Source organism: Rattus norvegicus, chromosome 2 (genome assembly GCF_021556685.1).
Source record: "Rattus norvegicus strain SHRSP/BbbUtx chromosome 2, alternate assembly SHRSP_T2T, whole genome shotgun sequence".
In the NCBI taxonomy this organism is placed as follows: domain Eukaryota; kingdom Metazoa; phylum Chordata; class Mammalia; order Rodentia; family Muridae; genus Rattus; species Rattus norvegicus.
In genome coordinates this window covers 183,074,589-183,097,297 of record NC_141535.1, presented here as the reverse complement: position 1 = coordinate 183,097,297, position 22,709 = coordinate 183,074,589, and the positions used below count along the sequence as shown (strand labels likewise).

At 39.5% G+C, this 22,709-nt stretch overlaps 1 protein-coding gene and 1 pseudogene across 1 annotated transcript; both read left to right on the top strand.

The window, feature by feature from the left end:
* The first annotated feature begins 2,250 nt into the window (after nucleotides 1-2,250).
* Nucleotides 2,251-3,345, top strand: Tdpoz1-ps14 (TD and POZ domain containing 1, pseudogene 14). The gene has a single exon (XM_087641339.1). The coding sequence runs from the start codon at nucleotides 2,251-2,253 to the stop codon at nucleotides 3,343-3,345; it is 1,095 nt and encodes a 364-aa protein (XP_087497465.1).
* A 3,961-nt stretch (nucleotides 3,346-7,306) lies between these two features.
* On the top strand, nucleotides 7,307-8,483 carry Tdpoz1-ps15 (TD and POZ domain containing 1, pseudogene 15; annotated as a pseudogene).
* Nucleotides 8,484-22,709: the final 14,226 nt, after the last annotated feature.

Here is a 22,709-nt window from a genome sequence, read left to right as displayed (position 1 = left end):
TATGAGTTATGCAATCATTAATGCTCTTTAAATTTTTACTGCTGCAAATCATTAAATTAATATTGAAGATTTACCAAATCAGGATAGAAATTAGCGATTCAAAGACTGTTCTAATGTAAGGAGGCAATGTTTATGTAACTGCCTACAGTAAATATGGTAGATGGCCACAGGCCTGTCATTAACTAAGATGACACTGAAGCTACAACCAGTCATATGGTCTGCATTAGCTAAGATGGTGCTGAAACAATAGCATAGGAAAACCTTACCTGCCCACAACAAAGATGGCAGTCACTCAGCAGACTGCCCTCAGTGAAGATGGTGCTGAAGCTACACCCCTCTCTGAAGGAAAGTCATAGGTTTTTTTGTATCTTGAAATTGTCATAAATGGATGTGTATGTGCAAAAAAAAACATAAAAAGAGAAAAACACAGAGATAAATGGGCATGTGTTCTTTGAGGGACAAGTGGTCTTTCCTTTCCCTGTAGTCATTCATCCTCTATTGCTGAATGCAGAGGGTTTGACCTGTTCATGGAACAGCTCAGCTGTCACATCTGGTTTAGACCTGCTGAAGACTTTCTAGTGTTTTTATAGTAAAAATAACAACTATTATTTGTATTTATTGTCATTTCTGGAAGCTTCTAGACACTACGCCTATTCTAGGCCTAGAAAAAAATTTAGCCTGTGATACTTATAGGTGAATAAGTCACTCCTTTTTAGTTTTTTCTGAGGTCTGGATGGGTAGTTTAAAACTATTCTCAATTGTACCTGATTCAATCTGAATTATTTCAGTTTTTCCTGAGCTGCTCTTCCTTGCCTCATTCTAACTTTCACCAACTATTGTATTCTTCTGGCTCCTTTCTTATTCTCTGAATCATTCTGTCTTTCCCTGTGTCTCCATTTCTCTCTCTTTAACCTGTCTCCGAAAAACTCTCCTGGAAAAACTGCCTCCCATCTTACTTTGCTCTCTGTACTGGTTTCTTTTTCTTCATTATTTATTTTATTTACTTACATCCCAAATGTAAATAAATAAATTTGGGATGTAAATTCCAGTTTATCCTTGCAGAGTTCTTCATCACCCCCTTGCTCCAAATAACAGACAGGAGACTATCTGACAAAACTCATAGCAGGGTCTTTATTTTCTTTTCTAGCTCAGGAACCCCCACCCCTCCCAACACCCCAATGCACCACAATCATGAAACATCATTTTGCTTGTTAAGGAGTATCGAATGTCCTCCTTTTTAGACTTCCTGTGGACTTAAGTAACCTAAAAAACTGGAGAGGATGGTTTTTAACAGTTTTTGGCTTAAGTTGAAGTAGATATATCCAGTTCATCTACAGACTCTTTTGGTAGAAAAACACACCTTTAGTCTGAGTCTTGAGTCTGGAAAACATGTACCATTAATCCAAATCTTAAGTCTAGAAGACACACCATTAACTGGGCCCCACTTCTGTTGCAGGCCTATAAAAGTACGTAGAAGAAGGATGCTGTGAGTCTACCTGCTTGCTCTCACTTTACTAGCAAGCTCATTTCTACACTGGCATCCAAACCTATTTCTGCAGGATTCTGTTGAATTCTGAAGAGGATCTGAGACTTCAAATCTTGTGGAATAAGCAAGTATTGATATTAGCCAACTTTATATTAGTTTGACTTCTGCCTACAGATTTTTCTCATACATCCACTTTCTATTTATGTAGAGAAATTTATTCTTTATGTTTATTACACGCCCCTGATTAGTACAACACAGTTGAAATGGTAGTGTTTATACATTTCCAAACAGTTCAAAAGTTGGATAGAATAGTCAAACCTAGTTACTATTGAACTAAGAGTCAATAAAGATACACAGAGATATACAGAACCATGGTAGTTTTGGGTGGGGGTAGTGGAGACTGAGAGAGACATAAAAAAACAAAGACAGAGACATACAGTCACAATCAAATGAGGGGAGAGAGAGAGAGAGAGAGAGAGACAGAGAGAGAGAGAGAGAGAGAGAGAGAGAGAGAGAGGGAGAGAGAGAGAGAGAGAGAGAGATTTAACAGTCAGAGTGGGTCTGTTTTATGTTTGGTAGAACAAGTATGGAAACCTATAGTTCCTGCTTAGAAATAGACATTTTCAAGAATATGAAAGGGGCAATTTAGCAGAAAATTGAAAATAAAAACAAAAGGCTATCTATAATTGTATCTTGCAGAATAAAGAGTAAATTCTATTACTTCTTTCAGATCAACTTTAATCTCCAAACTACCTCCAGAAGATATGTCAGGGGACCTGGAAGCCAAGATCTGCGGCTATACACATATCAGTGTTCAGAAATTCTGCTACAAGTGGACCATTAGCAACTTTTCATTTTGGATGGAAGGAATTTGGGAAAATATTACAAGCCCAGTGTTCTCATTAGAGACCAATGAAGAAGTGCAATGGTGTTTGACAATATACCCAAACGGTGTTGATGAAGAAAGCAAAGATTACCTGTCTGTTTGCCTGGGTTTGCACAGTTGTCCAAAGAGCCCAGTTTTGGCAAAGTTCCAGTGCTGGATCTTAAATGCCCAAGGAGAGAAGCATCATATTACAAAGATCCCAAATGTTATAAGGTTTCTTCCAAACGAACAATGGGCATTGAGGAAGTTCATCCTTCGAGATTTCCTCCTCTCCCATAGGCATTGTCTTCTCCCTGAAGACCGGCTCATCCTGTGTTGCAAGGTGTCCATAGTAGGACCCTCCTTTAGCAGGCCTGGACATAACATGAGACCTGCAATCAAGGATGCAACACAGATGTTGGCTGATGATGTAGGAGAACTGTGGGAAAATTCCCTCTTCACAGACTGCACCCTTGTTGTAAGTGGGCAGGAATTCAGAGCTCACAAGGCCATTCTAGCAACTCGCTCTCCAGTTTTCAGAGCCATGTTTGAACATGAAATGCAGGAGCACCTAACAAACCACATTGAGATTCACGACATTCACCTGCAAGTCTTTAAGGAACTGATGGCCTTCATTTACACAGGGAAGGCACCACACCTTCACAGCCACTCAATGGCCACAGGTTTGTTGGCAGCTGCTGATAAGTATGATCTGCAGGACTTGAAGGTCATTTGTGAGGATTCCCTGTGCAGGAACCTCTCTGTGAAGAATGCTGTACCAACTCTCATCCTGGCTGACCTCCACAGCACAGAGCACCTGAAGACTAGGGCCATGGATTTCATTATACTTCATGCTTCTGAAGTCTCTGAGACCTTGGAGTGGAAGTCAATGGTGGAGTCTCATCCCCACTTGGTGGATGAAGCATTTCGCACCCTGGCTTCTGTACATTGTTTTTCCTTGGAGCCCTCACTCAAACGCCAAAAGATAGTTTAGGAGCTTGTCAGTTATGGCCTGCACCTGGCTGCTAACAGCTATAACCAGTGTTTTTAACAATGACTTCTGTTTAGATTACAGTTTGACTGGAACACTTACAGTGAATCTGGGGCAGGGCAGCATGGTGGCTATGGATTTCACAGAGCTGTAATATTTCAAAATGGTGTGTAGGGTAAGTGCAGCACTAGGGTCTTGGACACTATACCTGACACCTATCCTATTGATTTTGTTTTCTTCTTGTCTGATGTCTTGTACCTGGAATTCATCTGGCCTGAAGCAGATCCTAACTGACTTTCTTTGGAGAAACCTGTTTGCATTGGACTGAGCAGAATTGGTGACCTAACTTAAATGTATTAACTGACGTGTAAAGTTTTCCACCTAATTCATGTGTAGTATCTATCTGCAAATAAAAATTCTTTCAACTTTACTGTATTTATCCTCTTTATTGCCAGTTGCCTTATTGTTTCAATTAAGATTTCAACTCTTGCATTCAATCTATTTAAGAGAATGAGAAACCTTGACTGACCTTTGCTTTTGTACAGGGGCTTTGAGTTTCTCCCCATTTAAGTTGATCTTGATATGGGATTCTTCTATATTACCATTATTATATCTAGCCACATAATCTCTGTGACCATCTCTGGAGAACTTTTATCATTAAGAGATTGCTTCTTAAAGTCCATGTCCTGATCCAGTTTAATGATCATGTTTTTTATTTTTTATTTTATTTTATTTTTTTTTTTTCGGAGCTGGGGACCGAACCCAGGGCCTTGCGCTTCCTAGGCAAGTGCTCTACCGCTGAGCTAAATCCCCAACCCCCATGATCATGTTTTTTGATTTTGTTTGTTCACTTTTGTTTTGCTTTTTTTTCTTTCAGTTAATCTATGTGGTCAATTAAATTTTATAGATTTCTGTATATTGAACCACCATTACTCACCTTGAGACAAACCCTAATTTTGTGAATGATATTTTTCATGTATTCCTGCAATTATTTAATGATTATGTTTGCATGAGTCCCTAAGGGAAATTGATGTGTGTTTTAGATATCACTGTAACTGTAGTCTCTCATAAAATAAAGTGGGAAATATTCCTTCTCTTTTTATTTTGTGAAATGATTTGAGGAGTATATGCCATAACGCCTCTTAGTATAGCAGATGAAAATTATGGACCTGGGCATTTTCTGATGGGGAGACTCTTAATGGCTGCTGCTATACTTTGATGCCTTTGATTTGGTGCACAGATAGTGAGAATTGAAATGGCAGCTTAGGCGTTTTTACTTTGATGAGTTTTAGTGCCCTTACCTAATATGAGTTCAACACACATTCATGCTATACTGCCCAAAGGGATTGACTGTACTATGACCTTACTCCTCTTAGTCTTCTGAACACACAGATGTACAGGGGAGACAGTTTGTGTCCTATGTACCATTAACCAGTACTGACCTTTATAATTGTAAGTCATAGATCCCCTCCCTCCATTTTCGAAAAGACCCTCAGATCCCCCTAGGTCTTTTAGATTCAATCATGTTGACTCATAATCCAACCAGGGATGACTGTCAACAATAGTTCCAGGTTCTTTTCACAACTGAAGAAAGTGAGAGAATTGTTGGAGAAGCTTGGAAATTGGTTCCAGAGGTAAATGGTCTGCCCACATAAGTCCAGGCAAATCTTGATACAGCCTTAACTTTGACCATACCCAACTGGGATTTTAAGGCTGTTGAACGTAGGGAGAGTATATGTGTCTACTACCAGATTCTGTTGGCTGAGCCTCAGGGAAGCTTCAATCAAGTTGGCCTATAAATTTGCCTATGGTAACCAGGTGAAATAATGAGAGCTCTACAGAATATTTAAAAAGAATACTCAAGTTAATGAAAAAAAAACAGAAAAAAAGAATTGTTTGAATCCCATAAGATTTATATTCTCTCAGACCCAGAAATGAGAGAAAATTGTCAGTGGGAAGCTTGCCTTAAGCTAAGATGATGCTGAAGCAATAGCATAGGCAACCTTATCTGCCCATAACAAAAATGGCAGTCACTCAGAAAACTACCCCAACCAAGATGGTGCTGAAGCTACAGCTCTGTCTGAAGGAAAGTCAAATGTATGTTAGATTTTGCAATGGCAGAAATGGCTGTGTATCAGCAGAAAAAAGACATAGAAAGAGAAATTATATCTGTCTAGGTAGAAATTATTTAGTGAGATAAGTGGGCAGGTTTTGTCTGAGGGACAAGTGTTCCTTGCTTCCCTGAAGTCATTCACCCTCTGTTCCTAAATGCAGGAGCAGGTCTGAACTGTGCATGGAGCAGCTCAGCTGTCTACCTGGTATAGAGCTACTGCAGACTTTGTAGTTTTCTTATTGTAAAAATAACTATTATTCATCTGTATTTATTGTCATCACTGAGGCTTTCTGCCTCCACTTCTTAACCTAGGCCTAGTCCTGGAAGCGTCTAGCCTCTTAAAATCTATTCTAGGCCTAGAATCATTTTAGCCTCTGGCACTTTTAGGTGCATGATTCACTCCTACCTACTTCTTTCTGAGGTCTGACTGGGTGGTTTAAAAACCCTCTCCATTGTAACTGATTCAATCTGTGTTCTTTCAGTTTTTCCTGAACTGCTCTGCCTTGCCTCAAACTAACTTAACCAACTAGTGTACTCTCCTGGCTCCTTTCTTGTTCTCTGAATCATTCTGTTTTCCCCCCATATCTCCATTTCTCTCTTTTCAACCTATCTCTGAAAAACTCTCCTGGAAAAACTGCATCCTCTCTTACTTTTCTCTCCGTACTTGCTTCTTTTTCTTCATCACTTATTTGTTTATTTACAACCCAAATGTTGCCCCACTCCAGTTTATTCTTGCAGAGCTCCCCCCCCAAATAACAGTTAGGAGCCTATCTGACAAATCTCACAGAAGGGTCTTTAATTTCTTTTCTAGATCAGGCACCCCCCACCCCTCCTGACAGCCCAATGCACCACAGTCATGAAACATCACTTTGGTGGTGAAGGAGTACTGAATTTCTTCATGTTTAGACTATCTGTCGACTGAAGTAACCTAAAATACTGGAGGGGATGCCTTTTAACATTTTGTGACTTATGTTGAAGTAGATAGATCCAGTTCAACTACAGACTGTTTGGGTAGAAAAACACACTTTTAATCTGAGTCTTGAGACAGTAAAACACACACCATTAATTCAGATCTTAAGACTAGAAGACATTCACTTAACTGGGCCCCACTTCTATTGCAGGCCTATGTAAGTATATAGGAGAAGTCAATTGTGAGTCTTTGCTTGCTTGCTCTCATCTTACTAACAAACTCATTTCTTCACTGGCATCTGAATCTAATTCTTCAGGATTCTGTTCAATACTGAAGAAGACCTGAGAGTTCAAACCTTGTGGAATAAGTAAGTATTGACTTTAGCCATCTTTATATTAGCTCGACCTCTGCCTACAGATTTTTTTCATACATCCACTTTGTATGTATATAGAGAAATTCATTCTTTATGTTTGCTACAGGACCCCAATTAATACTACACAATTGAAATGAGATTGTTTATACACTTCCAAACTCTTCCAACATTGGATAGAATAGTCAAAATAGTTACCATAGACATAAGATTCAATAAAACACACAAAGACAGACCCATGGCTGGGGTGAGTGAGGATAATGGAGACTGAGAGAGACACAAACACAGAGAGACAGACAGACAGAGAGAGAGAGATAGAGAGAGAGATAGAGAGAGAGATAGAGAGAGAGATTTATCAGTCGTAGTGAGTCTGTTTTATCTTCAGTAGAACAAATATGGAAACCTACAGAAACTGAATAGAAATACAAGTTTCCAAGAATATAAAGGGACAATTTAGCAGACAAAGAAAATAAAATCTAAAGGGTATCTATAATTGTATCCTACAGAGTGAATAGTAACTTCTATTACTTCTTTCAGATCAACTTTAACCTCCAAACTACCTCCAGAAGACATGTCAAGGGACCTGGAAGTCAAGAGCTGTGGCTACACACACATCAGTGTTCAGAATTTCTGCTATGAGTGGACCATTAGAAACTTTTCATTTTGCATGGATGGAATTCGGGAAAATATTACAAGCCCAGGGTTCTCATTAGAGGCCAGTGAAGAAGTACAATGGTGTTTGAGAATATACCCAAACGGTGTTGATGAAGAAAGCACAGATTACCTGTCTCTTTACCTGGGTTTGCTCAGTTGTCCAAAGAGCCCATTTTGGGCAAAGGTACAGTTCTGGATCATAAATGCCCAAGGAGAGAAGTATCTTTTTACAAAGATCTCAGATGTTTTAAGGTTTCTGCCAAATCAATACTGAGGATGCAAAAAGTTCATCCTTCGAGATTTCCTCCTCTACCATAGTCGTTGGCTTCTCCCTGAAGACAAGCTTACCCTGGGTTTCAAGGTGAGCATAATAGGAACCTTCTTTAGCAGGCCTGGACAGAACATGACACCTGCAATCTGGGATCCAATGCAGATGTTGGCAGAAGACCTAGGAGAGCTGTGGGAAAATTCCCTCTTCACAGACTGTAGCCTGGTGGTAGCTGGCCAGGAATTCAGAGCTAACAAGGCCATTCTAGCAGCTCGCTCTCCAGTTTTCAGAGCCATGTTTGAACATGAAATGCTAGAGAGCTTAACAAACTGCATTGAGATCCATGACATTCATTTGCAAGTCTTTAAGGAAATGATGCATTTCATTTACACAGGGAAGGCACCACACCTCCACAGCCACTCAATGGCCACTGGTTTGTTGGCAGCTACTGATAAGTATGCCCTGCAGGGCTTGAAGGTCATGTGTGAGGATGCCCTATGCAGCAACATCTCTGTGAAAAATGCTGTACCCACTCTCATCCTGGCTTACCTCTACAGAGCAGAGCACCTGAAGACTAAAGCTATGGATTTCATTATAGTTCATGCTTCTGAAGTCTCTGAGACTGTGGGGTGGAAGTCAATGGTGGAGTCACATCCCTACTTGGTGGAGGAAACATTTCGCTCCCTGGCTTCTATACATTGTCCTTGCTTGGAGCCCTCACTCAAATGCTGAAAGATATTTTAGGAGCTTGACAGCTATGACCTACACCTGTCTTCCAACAGCAACAACCACTCATTTTACCAATGACTTCTGTTTAGACTACAGTATTGCTGGAGCATTTACAGTGAATGTGGGCAAAGGCAGCCTGGATTTACAAGAGCTGTAATGTGTCAAAATGGTGTGGCAGCACTAGGGTCTTGGACACTCTACCTGATATCTACCCTGCTGTTTTATTCTTGTCTGATGTCTTGAACCTGGGATTCAACTGGCCTGAAACACAGCTCAACTGACTCTTTGGAAAAACCTGTCTGCATTATACTGAGCAGAATAGATGACCTAACTCAACTGGCATGTAAAATTTTTCACCTAATTTATGTGTATTATATATCTGCAAATAAAAATCTTTCAACCTTAATGTATTTATCCTGTTAATTACCAGTTGCCTTATTGTTCTAATTAAGACTTCAACTGCTGTATTGAGTAGATTTAAGAGAATGAGAAACCACTACTTGCCTTTGCTTTTGTACAGTGGCTTTGAGTTTCTCCCCATTTAAGTTGATGTTGACATGGGCTTCTTCTATATTACCATTATTATATTTAGCTCTATCATCTGTGTGGCAATCTCTGAAGAACTTTTATCATTAACGGTTCGCTTCTTAAAGACCTTTCCTGGATCCAGTTTAATGAGCATGTTTTTTGCTTTTTTTGTTTGCATTTGATTTGCTGTTTTTTCTGTCAGTTGGTTTATATGGTCAATTAAAGTTTGATTTTTGTATATCGAAGCACCCCTATTCACCTGAGACAAAGCCTCCTTTGGTTTTGTACATGATATTTTTAATGTGTTCTTGGAATATGTTTTTAATTATTTAATGATTATGTTTGTATCAGAGTCCATAAGGGAAATTGATGTTTGTTTTAGATATCAGGGTAACTGTAATCTCTCATAAAATAGAGTGGGAAATATTCCTTCTATTTTTGTTTCATGGAATGATTTGAGGAGTATAGGCCATAACTCCTCTTAGAATGGTAGAATTTTGTGTGAAAACTATCTGGTTCTGGGCATTTTTTTTTTGATGGCGAGACTTTTTTTTTTTTTTTTTATTAACTCGAGTGTTTCTTATTTACATTTCGAGTGTTATTCCCTTTTCCGGTTTCCGGGCAAACATCCCCCTAATCCCTCCACCTCCCCTTCTTTATGGGTGTTCCCCTCCCCATCCTCCCCCCATTGCCGCCCACCCCCAACAATCTAGTTCACTGGGGGTTCAGTCTTAGCAGGACCCAAGGCTTCCCCTTCCACTGGTGCTCTTACTAGGATATTCATTGCTACCTATGAGGTCAGAGTCCAGGGTCAGTCCATGTATAGTCTTTAGGTAGTGGCCTAGTCCCTGGAAGCTCTGGTTGCTTGGCATTGTTGTTCATAAGGGGTCTCCAGCCCCTTCGAGCTCTTCCAGTTCTTTCTCTGATTCCTTCAACGGGGGTCCTATTCTCAATTCAGTGGTTTGCTGCTGGCATTCGCCTCTGTATTTGCTGTATTCTGGCTGTGTCTCTCAGGAGAGATCTACATCCGGCTCCTGTCGTCCTGCACTTCTTTGCTTCGTGACGGTGAGACTTTTAATGGCTGCTGCTATACTTACATGCCTTTGATTTGGTGCACACATAGTAAGATTGAAATGGCATCTTGGGCCTTTTTCCTTTGATGAGTATTGTTGCCCTCACCTAATCTGAGTCCAACTGACATTCAGACTATTTTGCACAGAGGTATTGACTCTATTATGACCATACTCCTCTCCTCTTCTGAACACCCAGATGTAGAGGGGAGACAGTTATGTCCTATGTACCATTGGCCAGTAATGACCTTTATAATTGGAAGTTATAGACCCCTCCCTCCATTTTCAAAAAGACCCTCAGATCTCCTAGGTCTTTTAGATTCAATCATGTTGACTCATAAACCCGTCTGTGATGACTGTCAACAACTGCTTCATGTTCTTTTTCACAACTGAAGAATGTAAGAGAATTGTGGGAGAAGCTTAGAAATTGGTTCTAGGGGTAATGGAGTGCTCACACAGGTACAGCCTTTACTTTGAACATTCCCAACTGGTATTGTAAGGCTGTTGAAGATAGGGAGAGGATATGTGTCTACCTTCAGATTCTGTTGGGTGAGCCTCAGAGAAGCTTCTATCAATTTGGCCTATAAATTTATCTAAGGTAGATAGGTGAAATAATGAGAGTCCTAGAGAATATCTAAAAAGAATTTTTTGAAGACTATAAAACCTACATTCTTTTGGACCCAGAAACAAGAGAACATTGTCAGTGGGAAGTATGGCATTTTAAAAAAAAACTGCACCTGATATCTGTCAGGAACTTCAGTGCCTGGATGGTTTTGTTGGTAAGCAACTTCCTACAACTTTAAATAGGAAGAATATATGACTGAGAGCCTTGTGGTTCAGCTACATTCCATGCCCTGGTTAAACCTAAAGGAGGAGGGGAAAGCCAGACAGTTTTGGTGGACATAGGCCACAAAATTCTTGAAACAAGCACTGGGGCCAATTTCAAATAAAAAACATGGGTACAGGGGCAACAGAAAGCAACAGAAACCAAGATTACTTGGCATCATCAGAGCCCAATTCTCCAATCAAAGCAAATACTGGATATTCAAACACACCAGAAAAGCAAGATCTAGATTTAAAATAACATTCTATCATGGTGATGGAGGACTTAAGAAGGTCATAAATAACTCCTTAAAGGAAATACAGGACAACGCAAACAACTAGAAGCCCTTAAAGAGGAAACACAAAAATCCCTTAAAGATACTGGGGAAAAAAAACGAAACAGGACAAGGAATTGACCAAAAACATCCAGGATTTAAAAATGGAAATAGAAGCAATAAAGAAAGTATAAAGGCAGACAACCATGGAGATAGAAAACCTAGGGAAGAGATTAGGAGTCATAGATGAGAACATCACAAGCAGAATACAAGAGATTGAAGAGAGATCTCAGGAACAGAAGATACCATAGAAAACATCGACACAACTGTCGAAGATAATGTAAAATGGAAAAAGCTCCTAGCCCAAAAACATACAGGAAATCCAGGACAGAATGAGAAGATCAACCCTAAGGATAATAGGTATAGAAGAGAGTGAAGACTCCCAACTTAAAGGGCTATTAAATATCTTCAACAAAATCATAGAAGAAAATTTCCCTAACCTAAAAAGAAAGATGCCCATAAACGTACAAGAAGCCTACAGAAGTCCAAATAGATTGGACCCGAATAGAAACTCCTCACACCACATAATAGTCAAAACACCAAATGCGCAAAACAAAGAAAGAATATTAAAAGCAGTAAAGGAAAAAGGTCAAGTAACATAAAGGCAGACCTATCAGAATTACACCAGATTTCTCACCAGAGACTATGAAAGCCAGAGGATCCTGGACAGGTGTCACACAGACCCTAATAGAACACAAATGCTAGCCCAGGCTATTTTATCCAGCAAAACTCTCAAATTAGTATATATGGAGAAACCAAGATACTATATGAGAAAACCAAATTTACACAATATCTTTCTACAAATACAGCGCTACAAAGGATAATAAATGGCAAAGCCCAAAAGAGGGAGGCAAGCTATGCCATAGAAAAAGCAAGAAAGTAATCTTTTAGGAACCAAACCAAAAGGAGAGGAACACACAAACATAATCCTACCTCCAAATTTCAAAATAACAGAAGCAACAGTCACCATTCCTTTATATCTCTCAAAACAATGGACTCAATTCCCCAATAAAAAGACACGGATTAACAGACTGGATATGTAGAGAGGGCCCAGCATTTTGCTGCCTACAAGAAACACACCTCAGAGAAAAAGACAGATACTACCTCAGAGTAAAAGCCTGGAAAACCACTTTCCAATCAATTGGTCTGAAGGAGCAAGCTGGAGTATCCATTCTAATATAGAATAAAATCGACTTTTGAAAAAAGAAAGTTTCATAGATATGAGAAACAAAATTATAAAAACAAGGTTTTGAGAAATACATCTGGTGGTCAGGATGCCTATGACAAACTTGTGACTTTTCTGAGAGATACATCTGACATCAGGATATCCAAGTGATATGAAATAAGTTTTGGTGATCAAGATTCTGATTACGTTAATTAAGACAAAACAAAACAAAACAAAAAAAACTGTTCTCAGAAAGAGCCTCCCACCCCTTCCTGTGGTGAATCCGGAGAACAATAAGAACTTCAAGTCTCTGAAGAAAGAAATTGAAGAAGACCTCAGAAGATGGAAAGATCTCCCATGCTCATGGATTGGCAGGATTAATATAGTAAAAATGGCCATTTTACCAAGAGCAAGCTACAGATTCAATGCAATCCTCAGCAAAATACCAATCCAATTCTTCAGAGAGTTAGAGAGAATGCTTTGCAAATTCATCTGGAATAACAAAAAACCCAGGATAGCTAAAACTATCCTCAAGAAGAAAAGGACTTCAGGGGAAATCTCTATCCCTGAACTCAAGCAGTATTACAGAGCAATAGTGATAAAAACTGCATGGTATTGGAACAGAGACAGACAGATAGACCAGTGGAATAGAATTGAAGACCCAGAAATGAACCCATCCACCTATGGTCACTTAATTTTGACAAAGGAGCCAAAACCATCCAATGGAAAAAAGATAGCATTTTCAGCAAATGGTGCTGGTTGAACTGGAGGTCAACATGTAGAAGAATGCAGATCGATCCATGCTTATCACCCTGTACAAAGTTTAAGTCCAAGTAGATCAAGGACGTCCACATCAAACCAGATACACTCAATCTAATAGAGGAAAAAGTGGGGAAGCATCTTGAACACATGGGCACTGGAAAAAATTTCCTGAACAAAACACCAATGGCTTATGCTCTAAGATCAAGAATGGACAAATGGGATCTCATAAAACTGCAAAGCTTCTGTAGGGCAAGCGACACTGTGGTTAGGACAAAACGGCAACCAACAGATTGGGAAAAGATCTTTACCAATCCTACAATAGATAGAGGGCTTATATCCAAATATTCAAAGAACTCAAGAAGGTAGACTGCAGGGAGACAAATAACCCTATTAAAAATGGGGTTCAGAGCTAAACAAAGTATTCACAGCTGAGGAATACTGAATGGCTGAGAAACATCTAAAGAAATGTTCAACATCTTTAGTCATAAGGGAAATGCAAATCAAAACAACCCTGAGATTTCACCTGACACCACTGAGAATGGCTAAGATCAAAAACTCAGGTGACAGCAAATGCTGGTGAGGATGTGGAGAACGAGGAACACTCCTCCATTGTTGGTGGGATTGCAGACTGGTACACCATTCTGGAAATCAGTCTGGAGGTTCCTCAAAAAATTGGACATTGAACTACCTGAGGACCCAGCTATACCTCTCTTGGGCATCCAAAAGAGGCCCCAACATGTAACAAAGACACATGCTCCACTCTGTTCATAGCAGCCTTATTTATAATAGCCAGAAGCTGGAAAGAACCCAGATGCCCTTCAACAGAAGAATGGATACAGAATATGTGGATTTCTACACAATGGAATATTACTCAGCTATCAAAAACAATGACTTTATGAAATTCATAGGCAAATGGATGGAATTGGAAAATATCTTCCTGAGTGAGGTAACCCAATCACAGAAAAACACACATGGTATGCACTCATTGACGAGTGGCCATTAGCCCTAATCCTCGAATTACCCTAGATGCACCGAACACATGAAGCTCAAGAAGGATGTCCAAAATGGGAATGTTTCACTCATTCCTTAAAAGGGGAACAAGAGTACCCTTAGCATGGAATAGGTAGGCAAATTTAGAACAGAGGCAGAAGGAACACCCTTTCAGAGCCTGCCCTACAAGGCCCATACATATACAGCCATCCAATTCGATAAGATGGATGAAGTAAAGAAGTTCAGGCCAACAGGAACCGCATGTAGATCTCTCCTGAGAGACACAGCCAGAATGCAGCAAATTTTAGTGAGATTGCTTTAATTTTCTCTCCATTTTATTTAATGTTGCCTACTGATTTGCTGTACACTGCTTTTAAAAGAAATCATAAGAGTAATAACGTTATGAAGTGTGAGAATTTAGTTCAATGTTAGGGAACTTGCCCAGCATGTTGAGGTCCCCGATTCTACCTCCTGCTAAACACACAGATGCAACTATCCTGCCTGTATATGTGGATCGATTACAGAAAAAAATTGCCTGGAGACCAAGCAGAGGATGCCAGAGGCACACTGAACATTTGCATTGATTGTTCTCTGGGGCATTCTTTAATGGGGTCACTGAGTCAGGGTGTGTGGTATTCATGACTAATCCTTCCTGGGAGACAGAGATAGGATAGGAGGATGAAGGCTAGCCTGGAGTGCAGAAAGATGTTACAACAGTAACAAACTGAGAATGTATACATATAAGGAGATGAAGGGAGCATGAGAAAGATCTCCTTCTGCATTTGCCAGAGGAAATAATCATATCAAACAAATTTTGGGGTGGGAAGATATGCATTGATTTTCCTTCCATCTCTTACTGTTGTGGTTGAGCTCTGTGTACAGCCCAGGCTACAGGACACCTATTCCTCTTCCTCTGTCTCTGCACTGATAGTGCCCACTTGCTGCACGACATCTATGTACATTCCATACATATAACATACTTTTACATTATATATTTTTCATTTTTCATACCCTTTCCCATTCTTAATATTGTGCCTAATGAATTAAGAAGTTAAACATTTAAATTCCAGACCTCAGGGGGAGTGGTAGGAACATCTCTGTGTTATTTTTAAATCAGCATGCTCTATAGAGTGAGTTCAAAACAGCCCAGGCTATATAAAGATACTATGTTTCAAATGAGAGAGAGAGAGAGAGAGAGAGAGAGAGAGAGAGAGAGAGAGAGAATATCAACCTGAAATTAGTCTGTGGTTATATGTGGAGTGATTAATGTTTTAGTTCACAATTGTCTTGTGATTGTCAGAGGAAATTGCTTGTATACAAGAAGGTCATTGTGAACAATGATTCAAAATTCTGCCTAGAAGTGATGAAAATCTCTGTTTTCTCTATATGCAGAAAAGGTGTATATTCTGAGGGGCCTGCATTGGAAAATTCATAAAGTCGGCTCCTGGGTATTTGATAGATGTGTCTGTCACATATATGTTGATTCTCTCTCTCCAAAACAAAAACAAACTCACAAATTCCACATGAATATCCGCACCCTTATATATAACTCCCCAAAAGATCAACTCTGAATCTGAAGTTAGAGGTGTCTTCTGAAAATTATAGTCAAGAGGTAGAAGCAGAAGGACCTAAACTGAAGTGGTGGCATGGAATACACGGTGAGTAAGGCTGCCATGGGAAACTAGTTTATTTGAATTGGTGTCATTCTTCTTAAGCAAATTAATATCTAAAAAACAAAACAAAAACAGCCAACCAAATATTAAATAAGAGAAACAACAAAAACAGATTGATCAATTATTACAACTGTTGAGCAGGCCCATCATCATCAAGGAGAATGTGCACATGATTCATAGTAAAGTCAAGGGATCTCCAGCTTTACTACACATGCTGGCCTGTCTTATATTAACTAAGAACACAAACTAGAGGTATCTGATTGAAGGGAACCTTAATTGAGAAAATGCCTCCAGGAAATCCAGCTGCAAGGCATTTTCTATATTGACTGATGGGGGAGGGCCAGACCATTGTGCATGGTATGTTCCCTGTTCTGGAAGTCTTGGGTTCCATAAGAGAGCAAGCTGAGCATGCGAGGAGAAGCAAGGCAATAAGTAACATTTCTCCATGTCTTCTGCATCAGTTCCTGCTTCCTGCATGAATTCTAGTCCTGATTTCCTTCAGGGATTAACAGCAATGTGAACGTGTAGGCTGATTAAATTCTTTCAGGTCATAGTGTTTCTCACAGCAATACAAGTCCTTTCAGTGACACAAAACAACAGGGAAATGAAAATCACAAGTTAATCATCTATCAAAATTATCCTTAAAATCTGTCAGAACCAGTCACTGGTGACCCTGTGGAGAAATGAAGTTTTCCGTTGTCTGGTCTGGAAAAAGTCTGAGTTGACAAAATTACTTTTTTGGAAGTCCCTCCAACTTGAATAATTCAGGATGCTCTGGCCCTAATGTTTCCAGTCCTAGGATATCTGCAACATAAATGAGTAAATGAAAAAGCAAGGAGGACCCTCCCCTGCGTGTCCCTCACACTTACCACACCACTGAAGTACAATCAAGCCAGGTGCCTGTGAGCAGAAGCCTCTATTTGCTGCCAACTTAATGAATGTGTTCCTTACTTCAAGGATGGAGAAAGGCCCTCCCCACAACTCAGCCTGTGTGAATCTCACACCCCAGTGTAGAGAAGAATCCCAACATACAGGAGTCCATTGATGTTTCATTTATATATTATTCAAACACCGGACAAAAATAATAAATGTGTTGGCAATGAAAACAGTGTTTGCTACAGTTGTGGGTGTCAACCAGCAAGACCCCAGAATCCTACAGGACACAAGCTTATTTCCCTTCAAATACAAACTGTTGAAAGGTCAGGAATTTTTTATAAAGTCATAGAGCTGTACCCTTAGGAAGACACTTAGTTCCTCATCTTGTTTACATGTTCATATATTACAGCCTACAATTACATCTTCTAGGTTAAAAGCTAGAAGATTAGAATATGGGCCCATGTTTACTGTTTTAAAAATTATATCAATGTTGGCTAGATCAAATGTTAATTCTATTTCGTTAAACTTAGTTTAACTTGAGAGTTTTTAAACCTGGCAGGCTGCTTACCAATATTCATTTCTGCCTCAGTTCCCATAGATGCTATACCACAGTCTCGCCTCCTAGTATGCATCAAACCCCTGTGGCTTTCTACCTGCCCCATCCTTTCCTATCATCAGTGGATCCTAAAGAGCTTCCCTTTGTGTTCTCCCTCTCCCATCTTGTTGCTTTGTCCCACCATACAACCACAGCTCCCATTCCTGCTTATTTCAAAGGTCACTACTGCCAGGGCTACATGTAGGGCAATGTTGGATCCATAGAATTTTTTCTACTTCTCCAAACACAAACCATGAGTCCCATCCCCAGCTCTGTAGAATAAAACCCACTGCAGTCTCCATTTCCCTGCTATGTTAGATGGGTTCACATGGATCACAAAGATCTCCAACCTTACCTCCTCCTACTGACCCCATGATCACAGTCTCTGATGCCAGCAGGCATAGGCTGGAAACATTCAAGCAGCGCAGGCCATGAGAACAGGTGCATACAAAGTTCTCTACAATGCACCAGAAAGCCACCACATCCTCCTAAAATCCAGGAAGTAGAGAGGAAGAACAAAATACTCATCCTGGAGATACAAAATCAGATCTCATCACCCAGACCTATAATCTTCACAGCCTCAGGTGCATCGATGTCAGCGTCAAGAGCACAACCAATAACATCCAGGACAGCATGTACCCATTGGAACCCAGCAACCCTACCATAGCTGACACTGAATATTCCAACATAGCTAAAGAATGGGACAAGACCTTAGACCAGCCTTATGAAAATGATAGAGGCCCTTAAAGAAAAATCAGATCTTTCTAGAATTAAGAGAAAATGGATATACATCATTCCCAAATTTATGTGACACAGTGAGTGTAGATATAAGTGGAAAGTTCATAGCAATAAGTGACTAATTAAAAAGTGGAGAGATATCATACTAGAAACATAAGAGCACTCCGGAAAGCTCTAGATAGAAATGTGAAAAAAACTAAAACAAACAAACAAACAAAAAAAAGGAAACAAATCCAAAGGAGTAGGCAGAAAGAAGTAGTCAAACTTAAGGTTGAAGTCAATAAAGTCGAAACAGTACAAATTATCAATAAAACAACTGTCTCTGAGGAAGAAATCCACTCCCCAAAGAGTACAAAGGACAGACCCATGGCTCCAGCTGCATATGGAGCAGAGGATGGTCTTGTTGGTTACCAATCAGAGAAGAAGCCCTTGGTTCTGTCAAGGCTGGACTCCAACAGGACAGGGGAATGTAAGGAGCAGGTCGGACAGGGGCATGATTGGGGAAGGAAACACCCTCATAGAAGAAAGAGAAGGGGGATTGGAGAGGGGGGCCTACAGCTGGGAAACTGGGAAAGGGAATAACATAAATAAAAATATTCAATAAAAATAAGTGTAATTTAAAAAAACAAGTAGAGAGGCTGAGATTACAAATGTTAGAAATTAAAAATATAGGAATCCGAGTTACCATGAATTGGTCATTACACATTATGCACTCTGCATACCGCCCCCCCACACACATACATACTGAACAATCGGGGAGACATTAGGAAGGGAACCGTTACAGGGAGAATGAAGGGGGATAAGAGAGGGGTACGGAGGCTGAATATTGTGAAAACACATCACAGACATATAAAAAAGAAAAATAAAACAAAGACTTGGTTCTTTGAGAAAATCAGTAAGATCAGCAATTCCTAATCCAAATTAACTAAACGTTGGAGAAATCCAGAGAATCCCTTGGACATATTTAAAAGCCTGTACTCCACTAAAGTGAAATGTCTAAAAGATAGGATTAAATTCCTCAATAGGTCCCACTTACCACAGTAAAATCAGGATCGTGGGGGAGGGGTAGGGGGAGGGGGACAGGAAACCAGGAAGGTGAATAACATTTGAAATGTAAGTAAAGAAATATAACTAATACAAAATTTTTAAGAAGGAAAAACAAGAGACTTATATCCCCTAGTGAAATAGAACCTGCCATTATAAATCACTTCTCCACAAGAAAAAAAAAGTCTCAGGTTAAGATGACTTTAGGACAGAATTCTACCAGAATATCAAAGAGGAGCTAACATCAGTACTCCTCAAATGAGTTCACAAAATGGAAGTAGAGGAAACAATTGACAATGCATTCTAGAGGGCCACAGTTACCTAGATACTCAAATCACACAATGACCCAGAAAAGCAAGATTACAAACCTATTTCCTTTATGAACACAGATGCAAAAACAAGCAGTAGAGTATTTGCAAACCAAATCCAAAACCACATCAAGATAATTATTTACGAGGATAAAGAAAATTTCATCCCGGAGATGCAGGGATGGTTCTACAGACAAAATTCAATACATGCAATCTACCATATAAAAGAACTGAAAGAAATAGCCACATGACGATCTAATTACATGTGGACAAGCCTTTGACAAAAATCAGCACCCCGTGATAACTAACACAAGTCCTAGAGAGATTAGGGATACAAGGGACATAGCTAAAAATAAGAGCACAGTTTAGACCATAACCATAAACAGCATCAGGTTAAATGGTGAGATTCAAAACAATTACAGTAAAATCAAAATGAAGTCAAGATTTTCGACTTTCTCCATATTTATTTAATATAATACTTGATGTCTTATGTAGAACAGTAAGAAAAGTGAAGGAGACTAAGGGGACACAATTCAGAAAGGAAGAAATTAAAACGTTGTTTGCAGATGATACAAGAGTAGCAATGAATAGCCTAGTAAGAGCACCAGTGGAAGGGGAAGCCCTTGGTCCTGCCAGGACTGAACCCCCAGTGAATGTGATTGTTGGGGGGAGGGTGGTAATGGGGGGAGAATGGGGAGGGGAACACCCATAAAAAAGGGGAGGGGAAGGTGTTAGGTGGATGTTGGCCCTGAAAACAGGAAGGGGAATAACAATCGAAATGTAAATAAGCAATACTCAAGTTAATAAAGATGGGGGGGGGGAGGAAAAGAAACATCTCTGACCCTAAAACTCTACTGGAGAATTCCTACAGCTAAAATACAGTTTCAGAAAAGGAGCTGGATACAACGTTAACTACAAATAAAGAAACTTAGCAGTCCCCTTTTAGAGAAAGGGCAAACAGCCTGAGAAAGAAATAGCCTCAGACACAATAGAATATCTCTAACTAACTGTGACCAAACAAATGAAGGACTTACATGGTCAAAGCTTCAAGTCTTTGAAGAGACAAATTGAAGAACATCTCAGATGAAAAGATCTCCCACATTCATGAATCAGTAGGATTAACACAGCAAAACTGGCCACCTTGCCACAACAATCTACAGATTCCATGCAATTTCTCACTAAATACAATGTTATAGTTCAAATAAGTTGAAAGCACAGTTCTCACCTTCCTAAGAAAACAGGAGAAAACCCAGGGAAGATAAAACAAATGTGAACAATAAAGAACTACAGGAGCTCTCACCTTCCATATTTTGAGGTACAGAGCTATAGTAATAGAAACAGCATGGCAAAGTCGTTTATTGTAATTTCATAGTAGCCTTTCCTCTTCTGAGAGACAGAAAGGGAGGATCCATGTGAGAGGGAAATTAAGAAGGAAGTAAAAGTAGGGAAGTGGAGCTGTATTCTTATTACATAGATCATCTATGTCTAATTAAAATGAAAAAAGAAGTATGGGCCAATGAGGATTTGAGAACGTTCATAATGAGACAATAATGTTTCTAAGTAGCACCCTCTGGTTTAGTTTTAGTGTAATATGACTAGGGACAGTCATATTCATTAATATTAGCAGTAACTATATATAAGGACACATTTAAAAATACCTGACAAAATTAAAGTACAGAAGCTGGCTCCTGATTTTCTTGGCTGTTTCTTCCAACTGTGATGAAAACCTAGTCTCCCTCCTTTCAATATTCATTGTCTCAGTCACTGTTTTGGAAAATTAGTTCATTTCATATTTAGGGTGTTGATTCTGCATATGTATGTGTGCAATACGTGGATGTGTGTTACCTGTAGAAATAAGAAGGGAGTGATAGATTCCATGAGGCTGGCATCTAGATGGAATTCAGGAGCTTTTTTTTTTTAATTTTACTAGAAAGAAAACCTGTGTTCTCCTGAATAGCATCAAATATTCCTAACTACAGCAACATATGTGCTTAGTTCTGATTCCACATCTTCTGTTACTCTCAGCAGAAGCTCATTTGGCATGGAAACATGACAAATGAATTCTGAGAGTTCTGAAGCACCCCAAAGAGGGAGCACAATTTCCTCTTTTAGATGCATATCTAAACACTTGGTGTTTCTGATACAGAAGTCTCTTCTCCTGCCCCATCTTTTCTTCGTTTACCCACACTCAGTTGTACCAATGCACTCCTGTAACGTTTAGTAATATTGACCTGTTTGGGTGTCAAGAGAAGTATGTTTTCAGTTCCTCTATTGAAATGTTTACAGGAATAACCATGAGAGCATTGGAACTTGCTTAGATAGCTTGCTTAGCACAACAACAAAAGCCCAGGCACCGAGAGCAAGAATTAATAAGTGGGACTTCATGGAACTGAAATGCTTCTATGAGAGATTTTCACAGTGTTAATAGGACAAGATGCCAGCTTATTGAAATGCAAACGTTTCACCAACCGAACGTCTGAGAGCAGACTAATTTACAAAATATATAAACATCTCAAGAATAGACACTATCAAACCAAATAAACCAACTAAATATAAGGTACAGATATGAATAGAAAATTCTGAACAGAGGAATCTGAAATATCTAATAAGCATTTAAGCAAATGTTTAACATCCTTGGTTCTCAGAAAAATGCAAATCAGAATGACTCTAAAAATCCATCTGATACTTCTCCGAATGGCTAAGTTCAAAAACACAAGTGAGAGCTCATGCAGTTAAGGTTATGGAGTAAGTGCTGGTAGAAATGGTAACATGCACAGACACTATGACAATCACTATGACCGTTTGTCAGATAACTGGGAATCCATCTCCAGGACATATAGCCAAATGACATTCTATCCTATCACAAGGTCATTTGCTTAAATATGTTCATAGCTGTTTTAATCATAATACCTAGAAACTGGAAACCTACATGACACTCAAAAGAAGGATGGATAGGGAAAATTGCACATTTACTCAATAGAGCATTACAAGGTTGATATAAAAAATAACATCATGAATTTTGCAGGCAAATGGATTGAAATATACTTTTGCCTTAGTGAGGTAATCCAGTCCCAGAAATTCACACAGAAATGAATTCACTTGAAATTGGTTATTAGCTGTAATGCACAGAACAATCATACAACAGACCCATGGGATCAATACCAAGAGAGCTCAAGTGTGGAATGCAGGGACCTCTCCAGGGAGGGACAACAGCATAGATTCCCTGGGGACAGTGGGCAGGTGGGGATGGATAAAGCAAAGATGAGGGAACATTATGGAAGCAGAGAGTACTGGGAGACATCGGTAGAATTTAGAATCATTTCAGGGGTGAGGAAAGAAATCCAGTGCAATAGAAACTCCCTGGAATCTACAAGAGCAATCCTAGCAAAGACCCTTAGTAGGGATTTGAAGCCTGAA

Bases quoted from the DNA above. Each gene is read 5' to 3' on its own strand.
- Tdpoz1-ps14 (XM_087641339.1), top strand. From the start codon at position 2,251: ATGTCAGGGGACCTGGAAGCCAAGATCTGCGGCTATACACATATCAGT.